Source organism: Panthera tigris, chromosome C1 (assembly GCF_018350195.1).
Source record: "Panthera tigris isolate Pti1 chromosome C1, P.tigris_Pti1_mat1.1, whole genome shotgun sequence".
Lineage (NCBI taxonomy): Eukaryota > Metazoa > Chordata > Mammalia > Carnivora > Felidae > Panthera > Panthera tigris.
Genome location: NC_056667.1, coordinates 106,323,955 through 106,337,700, shown reverse-complemented (window position 1 = coordinate 106,337,700; position 13,746 = coordinate 106,323,955). Strand labels below are relative to the sequence as shown.

The 13,746-nt window shown below is 47.0% G+C and overlaps 1 protein-coding gene across 1 annotated transcript; it reads right to left on the bottom strand.

Moving 5' to 3' along the window:
* Positions 1-9,606: 9,606 nt before the first annotated feature.
* On the bottom strand, positions 9,607-11,388 carry LOC102971325 (keratinocyte proline rich protein). The gene has a single exon (XM_007088174.2). It carries the CDS (start codon positions 11,365-11,367, stop codon positions 9,607-9,609), a length of 1,761 nt encoding a protein of 586 aa, XP_007088236.1. The 5' UTR covers positions 11,368-11,388.
* Positions 11,389-13,746: the final 2,358 nt, after the last annotated feature.

The following is a 13,746-nucleotide window of genomic DNA, read 5'->3' as shown; positions in this document are numbered from 1 at the left end:
AAGGAAAAAGCAAAAACATTCTCTCTTGGAAGGATTTCTGATATGTTTTTGGTTTTGCAGAATATAGAAAATCACAATTGCAAAGGGCCTTGGAGTTAATTTGTCCCAACCGACTCAATTTATAAATGAAGAAACTGAAAGGAAAAGAGGCAAATCCACTATCCCAGTGCTATTCACTAGCTTGTCACAGTTCCATTCTCAGACTCCTCGACTCCCAACCCAGTGCTCTAATCCATGTAGTCCCCCTCCCAAGGCCTGTTTTCCAGGAACATCCCAGGGCTTCTCAGCTCCAGTGTGCCCTCAATTCCCAAGAATTCTTGTTGGAGTCTAAACAGAGCCACAGGTGTCTCTGATTCTCTCTTCTCTTAAGTACCAACATCCTCAACACACTGTTCCTGCACTTGGGCCCAGCTGTATTTCCAAAACTATATTCCCACTATGTAACCCACTCTAGCATAATCTAGCCATCAATGTTTTTATTTCCTAACACCAGAGAAACACACCCAGCTACTGCTGTCTCTAAAACTCTAGCGTATAGCACACAAATCTTCCCAGTTGCTTTTGGTCTTTCTCACCCATCCCACCCTGGCCCTCCTGATTCAGATTTTCTGGGTCCTCATCCTTGTCCTTCAAACCAGAGCCCAAGCCTCTGTCCCCTGCTCTGTCTGAGCTCCCTCTGTAGAAGGCTCTGCTCTCTTTCCCAGGGGCACTTACCGGTGCACAGGCAGCACTGGGTCTGTCAGTACCTCAGGAGAGGAGTGCATGGAGGAGCTCTGTTCCCAAGTCCCTTTTATCCTGGCCTTGGGCTCTGCCCCAGCCTGTGAGACAGGACCTGGGGATGACAGGACTGCCTCCTGCCACCCACATGGTCCTGTGACAGGTGATGAGTGGCAGCTCCTCCCTGCCTCACTCTAGGGACTCAGGGTAGCTCCTCCCAGCTAGGAAAGTACCTGTTTCCAATGGGGACTGTGGTAGGTAGAAATGGACATACTCATTTCTGGAGTCCTCTGCTGCCTTTTTTCTATGGAAAGCTTTTCTATTCATGCTTAAGGACCTGGTCACACAGCCTCTCCTTTCTTTCCACCTTAGATAGGAATTTTCTATCCAGACCTTTGTGGGTGGGTTTTTTAAAGTTTTTATCATAATTTCAGTTAGTTAACAAACAGTGTTATATTAGTTTGAGGTGTACAATATAGTGATTTAACACTTCCATACAACACCCACTGCTCCTTACAGCAAGTGCACTCCTTAAACCCCATCACCTATTTCACCCATTCCTCCCTTCCCCCACCATCAGTTTGTTCTCAATAGTTGAGTCTGTTTCTTGGTTTGTTTGTCTCTCTCTTCTTTTTTTTCTTCCCCTTTGCTTGTTTGTTTTGTTTCTTAAATTCCACATATGAGTGAAATCATATGGTTCCATTTGGACCTTTGGATCTACATGGCTTGTATGAAAATCTACAGGTCTAAGTTGGCGGGCCGGGGGGTGTGGTTACTGTATAGCATAATGGTTGAGGAAAGAGGCTTTAGAGACCTCACCAAAGTATTCAACTTCTTTGAACCTCACAGCTGGTGGGGAGGGGGTTGTGTTTGATACTGTCACCTAGTGGGTAGAAGCCAGAGGTGCTAGTTAACACCCTACAATGTGCTCCCATGACAGAGAATTATTCCAACCAAAATGTCACTAGTAGTAAGGGCAGGAAACCCTGCTTTACTGCAGGAGATTCAGACTCTACTCACTGGAAACACCTCCAGGATTTCTGACTGAACAAAACAAACCTCTGAAGAATGTGATGAGATGCTGTGGAAAGAAATGATTAGTTAACTGATTGCCCAATCCAGCTTTCTTATCCAGGCTGGCTCCAGTCAGAAGGCCTTTCTGTGACGAAGGGCCTAACCTCGACTCAATCCTTAAAAGTATTTCTGATTAATTGAGAGCCTCCCTTCCCTGGCACTTCCTCTTCTCCTGGCTGACCCAAGGAACCATGCTGCTGGCAAACTGGCGGGGTGGCATCAACACAGTGATGACCATTTGTGATAGCGCCTCATCTCACTACCCTGGAAGCCAACATTGGCCCTGACATCTGAGCAAACTGTCCCCAAATCCCTTCCTCCTAGAGCGTCCCACCTGAGCCTTTCCCACCACCCATCACTCCAACCTGCTCCCATCTGCCCTCCAGCATCCCTTGATTGAGGAGCATCCTCAATCCTGCTCCTCTGTGCCTCCCCTGGCTTGCCCCAGGTGACCACTTCCCCACTTTCATTCATGTTTGTGCTCTCCCTCTGCCTGTCCACCCAACCAGCCTTTGCTTGGACCTGGACTTAGCCTGGCTTTGCAACCAACCTCCCTTATCTGATAGGCCGATTGTCATCTCTTCCCTGTACTTCTCTCCTTAGGGGTGACATCTCACTGCTAAAGGCAATGTATTTGTAGTGCTTTGTAGTATACAAGGTATATATAACTTAAATGATGTATTTAGTCCTCAGAGTGACACAAGCGTATTTTTCTTTTAGCCACATTTTATAAATGAAGGAACCTTGTGTCAGGGAAACTGCCAAAGCTAAGACCTCTCTACTAGTAAGTGGTGGAGCTGGGGTCCAAATCCTGTCTCAGAATGCCTCTCCTATGCCCTTTCTATTCCTGTGTGCTGGCTCACAGTTGCACACCTCCTGGGACCTTTTTTTCCACATATTGAGCTCAGTTCCCCTCCCTTTCTTACACTGTCTGGGATGCCCACCAAAACATCTCCATTGCTGAATTTGTTCTTATCTCCAGAGCTGTTTGTATATTTTAATATGTTGTATATATTTTTAAAACATGTCCATTTTTATTGTGTTTTCATCTGCTAGAATATCAGTTCCTTGAGAATAAGCATTTTTATTTCATTCACCAATGTGTCCCAAGCACCCAGAATAATGCCTGGCACACAGTAAAAACTCAGTATTTGAATAAATGTTTATTGAATATGGGAGTAACAGTGTGTTCCATTTCCACACAGTTGTGACAATCAAATTACCCTCTTTATTTCTAGCCAGAAATGGTTTCCATCCATTGGATTTAAGCTCTTGAGTTCCACTGTTCCTGAAATAAAGCCTTATAAATAAAAGAAAGCAACATGCTACTCCTTTTAAGGGGTGCCTGGGTGGCTCAGTCAGTTGAGTGGCTAACTTTAGCTCAGGTCATGATCTCATGATTTATGAGTTTGAGCCCCACATGGGGCTCTGTTCTGGCAACGCAGAAACTGCTCCCCTCCCCCGCCCCGTCCCTCTCCTACTTGCTCGCTTGCACATGAACTCTCCTCCTCTCTCAAAATAAATAAACTTTAACAAACAAACAAACAAACAAACATTATTCTTCTTTCCACAGTAAGGGAGACCAAGTTTTGGAGCAAGATAAGCCTGGGCTTGGATTCTAGCATTATTAGATCTTAGATGTATGACCAAATTAGTTAACCTCACTAGATTTGTGTGTGTGTGTGTGTGTGTGTGTGTGAGTGTGTGTGAGTGTGTGTGTGTGTGTGACACTGTTTATAAATTGGAGGAAATAATAATATCTTTTCAAGTTGTGAGTATAAGGAAGGATGTAAGTTTCCTGTCTCCAGTGGTGTCTGACACATAGTGGAATGACACATCATCCTCCAGCCTCACTCCCATTTGTGCACTGTCTGCACCACTGTCTGGACCAAGCACAGCAACACTGTCATGACTAATAATGAAGAACAAGAGCTCAATCACCATGTGCCACACTCGTCCCATGCTAAGATTTTAATCAACCAAACTTCTCTGTATGTGTGGCTCTCCATGCATCCACTCATCTACAAGCAGAGGAGATCCTTAACTTAAAATCAGAACTTCACATTTATCTTAATTACATTTTATCTTGTCAGATTAGGTCCATTATTCTAACCCATGTTAAATACGACTCTGTTCTTCAATCCTCCCTCATAACTTGAAGTCACTTGAAATTTAGGTCAGCTTCCTCTCAAGTTTTTTTCTAAAATATTGATAAGAAGTTTACTAGAGCAGGGTAAGGATGGAGTCCTGGCACCATACCTGGTTAGGAACCAGGAAAGATGCTCAAGTAAGGAGGAAATACTCCTCTCTGGGTTATCTGTCATGATGTCAGTTTAATGACAGTATACCTGTTGTTATCTCTTCCTGGAGCACTCTCCTCCTTCCTCCATTCATCAGATAACTCCCACTGAGGGAGTAGGTACCTCCTCTAAGGACTTGAGTCACTTAACTGCCTCTTCTATAGGTTTCCATGGTGCCCTGTGCCTCACATGTTGAAGCTCTCATAAGCTCTACTGCCTCTCAAACTCCTTGTGGGCAAGACAGTGTCTGCCTTGCTCACCATTGTATTTCCAAAACCAAGCACAGTTCCTGACAGATAGCTAGGTCTCAATTAATGTTTGTCAGATGAATGGATATGTTGATACAAGTTGGTAAGTGGTTTTCTTTCTGACAGATATAACATTTGAGAATAGAGGAAAGGTGTTAACACAACTCAGGGTTCCTATGACAAGATGTGAGGATAATGATGGGTGGGTTTAGCATAGCTTGGGTAATTCCTAGGTTTCTAGATACTTCTAGATTCGCCTTCCAGGTCAGGAAGCTTCATATTTTGGAGGAATGAGTTTGATGGTCCCTGGCGGTGGGGAAGCACATTGATCACAGGCATCACCCTCTATTCCTAACTAGTTTCAAGCCATGGGCATGTGGATTTTCTGGGATGTCCCATCAGGCCAGAAATCAGGAGTATGCTATAGCCAGGGACCAAGTCTTGTTCACCACCTGGATATTCTTCTATATGTTATGAGCATTGCCTGTCTTCTGATTACTACTATCTCCCTATCCACTCCATTATAAAGAGCTGAGCTATTCCCTTATTCATAACACTTCTATTTGTTTATTCATCCAGAACTATTCTAGTCTGCAGGACAAACTATGGAATGTGGAATTTCTCCCTCTTAATGCTTAGGTAATGCCTAGGTAAAGGAGAAATATACCAAATATACCTTCTCCTAGTATAGTATCTGTAACATATATCAGACAACCCCGCTACTTCAGCCATGCTCAAGAGCCCCATTCTGGGTATTTTAGGTGCCAGTGTTTGGGGATTTAATTGAGAGAAAATAAGAGACTGCTTGGTCTTGTAGCGCCCCTAGACTGAGGAGTAGAATATTTGACTCTCACATAGAATAATTACATAAAACTTCTCACAAAAAACAGTTTGTATTCAGCCCCATTTTTGCCACCATGTCCACCTCCTCCTCATGCTGTGGCCAGATGTGTGCAAGTTTCAACTCTCCTTTTAGATATTGGGTAGCTCATACCCCTAGGTATTCACTATAGGAATGGTTTCTATCTCCAGCTGATCAGAATAAGTTTCAAATTGAGGTCCCAGATTCTTCCTCTATAAATTCAATTTAAGTTGGTCTGGGATGAATCCTGGGGCTCTTTAAGTGTCTTTAAGTGGGTTCCCAGGTCATTCCACATTGCCTAGTATCTGTGGCAAAGAGGAACTGTGGCTAACCCACCTGGTCTGGAAGGAACTTCTGAGAACATCTAGTGCAATCCCTCATTCTGCAAGACACTAACCCCAGGGAAGGAGGCTTAGAAAAAAGGAAAGGATAGAGAATTTCAGACAGATATAAGCAGGATTCCAGGGTGGGAGGCATGGTCTTTAGACCCAATCTCTCTTACATTCACTCAGACTAACTAACCCCTCATCTCTGGAAGCTGGGCCCTGTTACTGGATGTCAAGGAGTCTGGCCGACCTCTGCCTCACTGTTTGTGACTGCCCAATGCATTGGCATTTCTGGGCAATGGTGCCAAACTGAACTGGAAACAATGCTATACAGCATGTGCACTGCCTCAGATTAGTAGTGTGATATTCAATAAGGAGATTATTTCACAGGCCTTTGAGTACCTTTAAAGGGCTTTTATAAACAGTCTTCTTTGCTCTGAAATTCCAATCCTCAGCCCTTTTTGTTCAAATGGTTAATAAAAAATTCCAATCCTCAGCCCAGTTTTGTTCAAATGGTTAATAAAAAAGGAAAAGGCGGAAAACTGAGAGGTAGGTCATCCATGAAAGAGTGAAGGGTAGGGAGTGGAAGGGATGACTGGAAAGGTCATCCAAAGCCAAGATTGAAGGGCCATAGGTATATCTTAAACCACACTCCTGAGGTTGCAGTCCCCATTGCCACATACATCTTGGAAAATCCAAGCTTTATATTAGACAGACATATAACAGCAGACCCATAGACACATGCAATGTAATACAAGCCCACAAAAGAATATGAAGACACACATACTCACAAACAGCCTTTTCCTCATAGCTGCCATAGAGAGGCTGTTAAGTTTTCACAGGTGGCCCAACTGGAAGCTCAAGCCTGGGCATCATATCAGAGGAGGTGGAGGACCCAATTTCAGACTAGTGCCCCAGGAGAGAGGAGTGTTGGGCTGTCAGCTCCTCTGGCTACAGAGATGGCACTGGGGTTGGTTCATGCACCGTCCTGGTCTGTGAGGGAGCCTCAGGCCCAGCCTGACTCAGCCAAAGACTTCCCTATTCTACCATCATCTAATCTCTTTCCATATCCAGGCTAGGTATCCTGGGGGCCAGAGTCTATCCTCAGAGAACAGTGCATGTAATGGATCATTGCAACAAAGAGCCTCTGTGTTGACCTATACCTTGAGCCTAAGGAGAATGGGGTTTCCTAGGAAAGAATGCCCTTGTCTCCTAGCCAGGTCTGTGTTTCTTCTGTATCTTGAGGGAATGGACTTCTCCCCACTTATCCTCCAGAAAAGAAGGTCCTTGTTTAAAGTGTGCTTGAGAGAACAGGGGGAGAGATCTAATGAGAATCCTCATCTGAGTCTTTCAAGCCTTTCCCCATCCCCACCCAGGGGCCTGGGTGATAGAAAAATAGGGGTGTCTTGGCCTTGCCAGGCCACTGGGGCCTGTGCCACAGAGCAGATATAGTCCTAGAGCAACCTAGATTTGAAAAGAAGAGGCAAAAGTAAAACTGGTGAAAATAACCTGTCCAATAAATGAGATCACTCCAAAAGTGTGTTGGAAAAATAACTGAGTTGATACAGGAAAGAACTCTGGAAGAGGCAGGGACTGTGACTGAGATGAAAGGTGCCATATGTAGTAGGAGACAGGAAGGTAAGCTTAGAATTGAGTCTGGCTCTGTGACTTTGGCCTGTGTGCTTAGGTTTCCAGCTCTGCAAAATGGTGAGATAAAAATGTCTGTGTGATGGACTATTATGGAAATCAAAGGATATCTATATCTATGTCTATATCTTTATCATCTATATCTATCTATCTATCTATCTATCTATCTATCTATCTATCTATTCTACCTGCATAAGGTATTTCACTAAACTAGTAACAACAAAACATTACTGGGCATCAGAAACATGTGGAGGGCTGGCTAAAACCCAGGTTTCCTCACCCAGAGTCTCTACTTCAGTAAGTCTGGGGTGATGCGTTTGCATTTATCACAAAGTCCTAGGTGGTGCTGATGCTGCCGGTCCAAGTTCTACACTAAGAACCTATACTCTAGGCTGTAAGCTGTCTGAGAGCAAACAAGGGTTATCTATGTCCCTTCTACCAGTGACTACCTGGCAGGTAAGCAATGAATATTTGTCAATGAAAAAATGAATGAACAAATGGACTTCACATAAAGAACCTTAGTTTTCCTTTGCCAGGTGTCTCTTAGGTCTCCACTCTGACACTGCAGGACCAGATCCTGGGGCAAGGGAAAGGTATTCTCAGAGCCAGGCCCTAGATCTGTGGTGCCCAACTGTGGAGCTGGAGCTGAGCGTCCAGGCCAGGGTCACCCCCTGGTGTCCTCTTCAGAGGACCCCTTTTATCCTCTATAGGCCCTGGTGGCCTCAGGGCACTGTCTTCCTTTGGGGAAAGTCTTCCCTCAAAAGCATTCATTCCATAGCACCCTTCTTGTTGCAGGTTTCTCGCACAGAAAGTTGTGACACTGAGGCTTTCTTTCCAGGAAGCAACTTTATTTGTCCCAGCACTGGCTCAGTTGGGTTTGTACCCGAAAAACTGAGACCAAATGCCACATGGCATAGTCTTGTATGCATTTTCTATTTCTTTGTCTCCCATATATGGGTAATGTATAGACATACAGTCTGATTAGGTGGTCTCATGTTACATGGTCATGAGGGATGTCACTTAGGCACATAGCCAGGCTGCCTTCCTGTATCTTGAGGACTTTTCTCACCACATTCCTTAGGGATGGGACTCTACCAAAATCTCAGGGAGGGAGTGAGAGGAAAAGGCACCCTCTCTCTCCTGCGCCTCCAAGCCTCACCCTTATGCTGTCAAGACCACCATGCCAAATGGGATTCAAGAGATGTAGAGGAATGCAGAGGCAGCCTCAGATGCTACCTTTTCTACGATGTTAAAAAAAAAAAGTAAAGTACAAACAGTTTAACTTGAACAAAAGAAGAGTGTATCCTGTGTGGAATATCAGAGATCCTCCAGTTCTCCTCAAGCTCCCCTCCTCCTACCGACTCCACAGACTGCTGGGTGACCTGTCTAGCCTGGACCTGAGAGCTTTAACCCAGATTGAGGAGCAAGAGTTATTTTTCTTGTTCCCTCATTCCTCCTGCCTTTTATCCATATTCTCCTACCAGACTCCAGGACACTGAGGGGAGACAGAAAACCCACAAGAAAGCCCACTGGTTAAGGAAAGCTCAGACCATGGGTACAATAAACTCAAGAAAAAGAGTAATAAAGAAGCTTATCCCAGTCTTTTTTTAATAAACCCAGCATTGATTTTGAAAGAAGACGAAGATAAAGACGAAGATGAAGACAAAGAAGAAGGAGAAGAAGCTTATCCCAGAGAGTCAAGAAGGTGTAAAAAAACCAGTCATTATGCAGGACTCAGGCTATGAGAGTATCATCTTTATTGTCACATGGCCTCCTTCTGTCCTCAATCCTGGGTCTGCCTATCAGGATAGATCATGGCTCAGGCTGCCAACCCACACACTTGGCTGAGCAGCTGCCTGCCAAAGGAGGAGCATGGGACTTTAGGGATATTCTCACTCCATTTTAATGGGAGTTTACAACCTAGTTGGGCAGGGAAAGGTAAATAATTCAAGAGATGTTGCAGACAGTTGCCAAATGGTTGGTGTGGACAATGCAATGAGTTCTAGGAAGTCAGTGCAGGTTACTGTGAGTAGGAAAAAACAGAAAAGACTCCAAAGAAAAGGTCTTGAAAGATGGTCTGGATTTCAGAGGCTGGGCATAGCAGAGAAGTGGTCCCTGTAAGGCGGGGGGGTGGGGGAGGTGGTTGGTGTGGAGGTGAGCAGAGACTTGGAGGCAGGAACATCCTGTGGCCCTGGTGGCCAGGCTGGTCTAGCTAGAACTGAGGGTTCCTATAGGGGAAGATCCAGATGTGAGGCTGGAAAGGTGCCTGGCACCCAGGTGTGGATCCTGAGATGGCAGGCAGTGGAGTTCCAACATCACCTCTGCAGCAGGGAGCCTCCAACTGCCTTTGGAGAGAGGCACATAGGGACATGTTGGAAATCGAGGTCTGACATTTTCAGGACAGAAAGCAGGGATGTCTCAGCCATGCTTCTTTAAAAAAAAGCACCCTTTGTTCCAGCAGAAGGACCTCCTTTTACTCCAACATAGGGGCCTCCTTGGTCTCCACAATCACTGACACCCTGTGGCTCTGGAATCGTATCACAGGGTCCACAGCTGTCACCACTTCCTTGCCACTGGTTATAAGCAGCTGGGTCGCAGCTTGGAGCCTCGGTGTCCAGGCGGCATGGGCTGGACTCATGACAGCCCAGGTCCCCCGGACATGGGATTGGATTGGGGCCTGAGCACGGGCTGGGATCGCACGGGGGCTCCACACAGGGCTCCGGGCTCGGGCACGGCGCTGGAAGGGGAATTGGCTCCGGGAGTGAATGAGGTTCTGGGTGCTCATAGGGCTGTAGACACGGACGCCATTCGGGAAATTCACGCTGCGCTGGGAGAGGACGTGGGGCTGGACGTGGCTCTGGACACAGACAGGGTTCAGAGAGTCGCCGCGGTGGAGGACACGGACGAGGCCCTGACCTCGAGCTTGGCTCTGGGCGAGGATACAGCCGCGGAGCAGGACGTGGGCATGGACAGGGGGCAGGGGGTGGGCATCGATGCATCGGCGGCTCTGGACTTTGGTCCCGACGCCGCGGTGGACAGAAGCTTGGGAGTGGACGTGACTTTGCACGTGGCCTCAGCTCCGGGCAGGAGGCACCCCAGGAGGGTCGTGGGACACAACTCTCAGAGCAGCGTCTGATGGGAGGAATCTGAACAGGACACTTTTGCGGGGGGACCTGCTTGGGGCAGCAGGGGGAAGAAATCTCTATCCGGCACTTGGGACCACATCTCTGAGAGCAGCCTGAAGTGCGAGCCCGAGGACAGCCACTGCTATAGATGGGCTCCGAGCGGCGCGGAGGGGTGCAGTAGTTATAGGAGCCTGAAGAGCACGCTGATGACAGGCAGCCGCTGTAGTAGGGCTCAGACCGTCGTGGTGGGGAGCAGCTGCGGTAGGAAGGCTGCAGCTGGCGAGCAGGGAGGCATCTGCTGGAGCTCCGCGAGCGACGCTGTGCGGTGAAGCTCCGGTAAGAGCCAGTGGCCTGGCACTGGGGTGCGCAAGTGCTAAATGCTGCCCGGGACTGGCGCTGGGGGGCGCAGTCGCCGTAGTAAGCCCCAGATCGGAACTGCGGGGCACAGGTGCTGTAGGAAGCCTGGGACTGACGCTGCGGGGAGCATCTGCTGGAGGAGCCCTGATACTGGCACTGAGTGGAGAATCTTCCCTGAGTCTGGGAAACTGGGGGAGAAGCCACGTAAGTCTGGACAGGCTGAGAAGCTGGACAGGGTATGTAGGTCTGGACTGGGTATTCCACATAACAAGTTTCTGTATAATAAACTGGAGCACATTCCATATAGCAGGTCTGAAAAGGGCATGGGGCTTCACACTGCACATAGGAAACCTGAGGCTGGCATGGAGCCTGGCATTGAACACAGGAAATTTGAGACTGGCTTGAAGCCTGGCTCTTCGCTTGGGTGGTCTGGGACTGGCTTGAAGCCTGGCCCTTCACTTGGGTGGTCTTAGACTGGCATGGAGCCTGACACTTCACCTGTGTGGTCTGGGACTGGCATGGAGCCTGGCATTTTACCTGGGAAACTTGAACTGGGCATGGTGCGGGGCACTCCACAATTTGCATCTCACAAGGTGCTTGGACCACAACCTGGCTCCTGGCACTGGGATTCTGGGAGGGATAGAAGGAGGAGCCCTTCACACAGCACTGGGGGAGTGGCATGCAACACTGAATCTGCTGCTGGTCACACATGGTTCTGATGCAGGCAGGTGATGGGACCTGAGGGTAGAAAGACCAGTGTTAGGAGCATGAGCTGTTGAGAAGAAGGGGACAAGACCAAGGGGAAGACACCCTGCTTCTTCCCTGTCCTTTCCTCTCCAACTCTTAACCTTTACCCAAGAACACTTCTGAGTTAGATGGACTCAATATTAGTCACCGCTGCCCATGAGACCTGCCTTGGATCTACCAAAGGACCTGAGGTCCTGATCTGAAGGAGCTTCAAAGGCACATCCGGGGTTGCAGATGTCCAGGGTCTCCCCCTGGAGGATGGACATACCAGTGTTCAACACAAGAGGGCGTTGAAGACAGCATGATTCCTTGGCCTAAGTGGCAGGAGAGCCACTTATAGGAGGTAGAAGTAACACTGCTTCCAAAGCAGAGGCCGTGCACCCACAGAGGCTTGACTATCCTCACATACATGCACTGGGAACACATACATGTGAAAACATGTAAAAATGAGTGTATTAGAGCAAACACTCAGGTACCATCTGCACTCAAAGCATCCACTAGAAAGTCAAGGATCAACCCCAACATAAAATGCTTGTTTCTCTACAGTCAATCTTTTTAGGTGAACGTGTTTAAATGACCCTCATGGACATATGCACACACACACACACACACACACACACACAACATACAAGCCTTGGAAAGGCTCAGAACCAACATGGCAACTTGCCCAGGCTGGTTGCTGTTGTAAATCACCCAAAGTGGGACAGTCTGCTGGCCTCAGAAATGGTTTCTCCCCGGTCCCTCTTAAAAGCAGGGAGCAACTGCCTGAGATGGGGTAACCCAGAAAGTGCAAGATTCCTAAATCACAAGACTGACATTCAGCCACACATAAACCCCTCCACAGCAGGAGCATAACAAATATGACTTGGAGGATGCAGGCATACTCTCTAACACCACACGTAGCCAGGGAGAAACAGAAGACAGTCTCCATTCCTCTGTCCTTCCCAAATTCACCTGTTCGTGTACAGGCAGCCCAGTGACCAGCACAGCAGGGTGGCTGATTTAACAATTAACCCATTCAACAAAACACTTTTCAATAAGCTTCAGAAATACTGAAAATGCTTCTAATGAAAGGTAAAGCCTTCCCCTCTCCACTTATAGACAATATCTAAATACACATTCCCTTCACATCGGGCTCTGTGCTGATAGCTCAGAGCCTGGAGCCTGCTTTGGATTCTGTGTTTCCCTCTTTATGCCCCTCCCCTACTTGTGCTCTGTCTCTCTCAAAAACAAATAAACATTAAAAAATTGTAAACACACATGCCTGTGGGGAAGGTAACCCTCCTACACACAACTCTGCTCACAAGGTGTAAATTACTAAAGCATCTTTTCCAGGGAGAGAGCTCCTAATGCAGGAAAATTGTACCTGAGGAGGAGGCCAGTGTTATCAAAGGCTTTAGACCCTCAGTTCTTCTCACAAACTCCACAGATATTCTTCTTATGTCCCCTAAAAGACTCCTCAGGTTTATGTACCACTGTTTTTCTGCTCACAACTTCCACCCACCCCGCCTCACTATGCCTCACCCCTGTGAATCTGGGCATCCCCTTAGAAGCATCCCTATCCCAATCCCAGGACCCAACCTCTAGACTCACCCTCCTCACAGCAAGCAGACATTCAGGCTGAGCATCTGGACAGAGGGCTGTCTTTATATAAAGGATTCTGGGTCTGGCTTACACCATGAGACAGCTGGTTGGCATCTGCCTGGCTCATCACCCAGGTTGACATTCCAGCAGCCAGTTCCCTCCCTGTATGCTTGTCCTTGATAGTCACCTACAGAATGTGGGAGTGTCTCACTGCAGTGTCAAAGCTTCTGGACTATGAAGGAGCAGATTCTTGTTTTCTTCTTCTGTCTTCATCCTATCAATTTTTTCTCCATCTCGAGAAGACCTTGTGTCAGAGATGATGAAAGGTGACAAAGGTATCTTCTGTCCTGAGAGATGAGTCCAGGCCCCTGACTTCCTCCTTATCTCAGATTCTCATCAGATACATATAAAAGCAGAAAAATTCCCTATCTTGAAACAATTAAAGTCACTTCAAAGACAGAGGCAATGCTACAGGATGAAAACAATGTGGTCAGAGCTGAGGCTAACATCCCAGGTTGGCTACTTAAAACTGGGTGACCTTTATAACAAACTTGAGTATTAAGTTGCTCAACTAAAAAATGGAGATAATTAAATCTTCTTTCCAGAGGTTTTGTGAGATTAAGGCAATTATTTTATACAAAAATATCCAGCCAAAAATGATACTCAAAATATCCAGCACCCATTCAGAGTAAATGCTGATCATAAGCAACAAGGCACAGCTAGATGGATGGCTGCCTGCTACATCCTTGTCCTGAGCTG